The sequence below is a fragment of the Phoenix dactylifera genome, chromosome 7, assembly GCF_051530095.1.
Source record: "Phoenix dactylifera cultivar Ajwa chromosome 7, Ajwa_hap1_PhDact_Kaust_v1.1, whole genome shotgun sequence".
NCBI lineage: Eukaryota > Viridiplantae > Streptophyta > Magnoliopsida > Arecales > Arecaceae > Phoenix > Phoenix dactylifera.
Window position 1 is genome coordinate 4708631 of NC_143196.1, and position 2920 is coordinate 4711550.

Here is a 2920-nt window from a genome sequence, read left to right on the forward strand (position 1 = left end):
AAAATAAAAAAGAAGAAAAAAAAGAAAAGAGGGAAGGGAAGAAAACGGATCGGCCCTCAGACAGCATGTGAGGGAAAATATGGAAGGAGAGAGGCACGTGCGCCAATCTCCACTTTCCCTCTATGAGGCCCGGCCTGATCCATTTTGATCGACCGGCCCAGCCTTAAGGCCCGGGCCTTTTTCCTATCTTGACGCAAAATCTCGGCCCGAAGGCCTGCTTCTGAAACACACAAGGTAAAGCATGTATTTGGATACACTGTGGATGATTATTTGGTCCTCAAATTGGTTATGGGTTATGCTGCTCCATGGTTGCATCTCTCAATGTTGATGTGTAGCATCTATTTGACCTATTACATTTTTACAGCAATAAAACACCAAGGTTAATAGGGGTGCATGCTTCGCGTTGCCCTATAATAATGACCTAAGTTTTAATGCCTAAAATACATCCAATATCATTACAAATCACTATTGTTACTAATTATTATAGTAATATCAACAGACAAAGGAATCTGATAGATGGGGGGAAGTTTCTGCGTTACTTAAATCAAATCTAAATGATACTTAGTTTTATCTATTTCAATTCAATTCGTATGAAAATATGTTGGCTTATATTGTTGGAAAAATATTGTCTCTTGAAAGAAGAAATGTTTTAATATTTCGGGAGAGAAGTACTTAGGCCCCATTTAGAGGAGCTGTTGGCAGTAGAGCTTTTAAAATTAGAGCTTTTGGAAGTAGAGCTTTTATAAAAAGCTGTCTACTGTCTGGTAACTACATTTTTAAAGTGTTGTGGAACTTTAACATTTATTTGATAAACAAACTGAGAAAGTATTTTTTGTATGACAAATGACCATAAAGGACATTACATAGTATTGCACAACAAAACATAATGAAATATAATATGTATACTATAAATATATGATATAATATAATATTAGTATAATGTAATATAATATTATTATAATATAGTAATATAATATTGTATACTATATGTTAAATATTTTAATATAATATTAAATTATTTAACACAATATATCAATATATTATGATATAATGTAATATAATATTATATTTATAGTATAATATAATAATAAAGATATAAAATATTATAAATATTAGCGTAAATTAATTTTTCATTCTCTTGATAATTGTGGAATAATATAAAGAGGCATTATGTGTAATTATTCCATTTTATTATGGATATTTTAGTCCAAAAAGAAAAAAAATATTATAACTTAAAATAGCTTTCTGACAATTCCTAAAAGTATTTTTTCAGAGAAGCTCCACAATAGAAGTGCTCTCAAAAAGCTGTTTTAGCTTTCTAAGAAAGCTAAAATAGCTTTCCGAAAATTTTATCAAATATGCCTATTTTATTTAAAAATGTTTTTGGATGATTAAAAAATATTTTTTGGCTCCCCAGAAGCTCTCCCAAATTTAACCATTTTCTTACGCAATATATACGGATGTTCCTACCCAGGAAAGCCCAAAAAAGAGCCTTAACAAATTAACCACCATCTTTCCAGCCAAACATCACAATTTCTGCATAGCGTCATCAATGGTGGGTTCAGCGAGCACTAATATTTCTGCATAGCCTTTAACAATTAACAGAGACATGCAAAGCGAAACAAATTTAGAAGAGAAATAAATATTTTTTTTGAGCAAATAGAATGGAGGAAACAAAACAAAGAGTCAAAAAAAAAAAAAAAAAAAAAGAATAACAGTTGCTTGCTTTGGCGTCTGCCATTTCCAAATAATGAACAAATCTTCCTTCCTACGATCCTATGGACAACAACGCAATCCTTGACAACAATTTTTTTTAAAAAAGCTTCCATGCCTGCAATAGAAAAAACTGTAGTTTAGGCCGAAATCAAAAGCCTTGGCTTCTTCACGGTCACAGGGCTCTGGACCTCCTCCTCCTCCCCTGTCGCCCACATCTCCGCCCCAAACTCCGGCAACGGCGTCGGCGGCAGGTTCAGATCAAAATCTCTCAAAGCCACATCCGAGCTCGATGACACCTCCCAGTAGTGGCACCGCTTGTGCCCACCCAGCGCTTGCCCCGTCGGGAAACTCCTAAAGCAAACAGAGCACCGGTGGACCCTGCCACCCTCCGAGCCGCCGCCAGAACCACCCGACGACACCGATCCACTGCCAGCAAACGAAGAGAAGAGCCGGACGTCTTCAATCCCGGTTGGCCGCCGGTGGCTGGACTTATGCCCGCCGAGCGCCTGGTATGAAGGGAACGCCTTGCCACAGACAGAGCACTTGTAACAAAGCTTCCGCGACGGCGGAGAAGCAGGAGGAGGAGGAGATGGCGATGGCTGCCGGTGGCCGTCGCCGCGTGCGAGCATAACGAGGCAAAGAGCAAGATATTCTTCCTGTGTTTGGAGAGGGAAGGAGGGGTGGCGCTTGGAGCGCTTCTCCTGCGCCCATGGCAACGCCTCTTGGGCTGGTTTCAGTGCAGCAGGAGAGGAGGCGGAGTCCAGTGGAGCTTGGAGAGCCATGGTTTCTAAAGTATAGAAGGTGTTTGTTTTATAGAGAGAGAGAGGAGAGGGATTCCTTGAGGGAAGAGCAAGTGGAGTTACGTGGGATGGTTTGACCAAAAAGTAGTAGGAGCCTTCGGAGCAGGCTGAGAGGCGGCCAAAGTTGGCACTTCTGATTTAATTAGAAGAGAAAAATGGTGTGTATCATCTGTGTCATAATGACATTAGTGGTCAAAATTTACATCAAAGGAGTAAAAAAAAAGAGGACATTAGTGGTCAAAATGTGGTGGCTGAGCACTACATTGTGGAAAAGTATTCAAAGTTTGGTTCGGTTGTGCAGTTGAGCCGGGTGGAGATGATGCACTTCGGTCCTCACCAGCTTTGAACCGGTTTGGAATTTTAGAGTAGCTTTGCCTTGCACGTTTTCTAATGTTTCTTTTAAT

The 2920-nt window shown here is 39.2% G+C and overlaps 1 protein-coding gene across 1 annotated transcript; it reads right to left on the minus strand.

Moving 5' to 3' along the window:
* Positions 1-1439: 1439 nt before the first annotated feature.
* On the minus strand, positions 1440-2517 carry LOC103705330 (zinc finger protein ZAT6). Its single transcript, XM_008788996.6, has one exon. The coding sequence runs from the start codon at positions 2496-2498 to the stop codon at positions 1854-1856; it is 645 nt and encodes a 214-aa protein (XP_008787218.3). The 5' UTR covers positions 2499-2517; the 3' UTR covers positions 1440-1853.
* Positions 2518-2920: the final 403 nt, after the last annotated feature.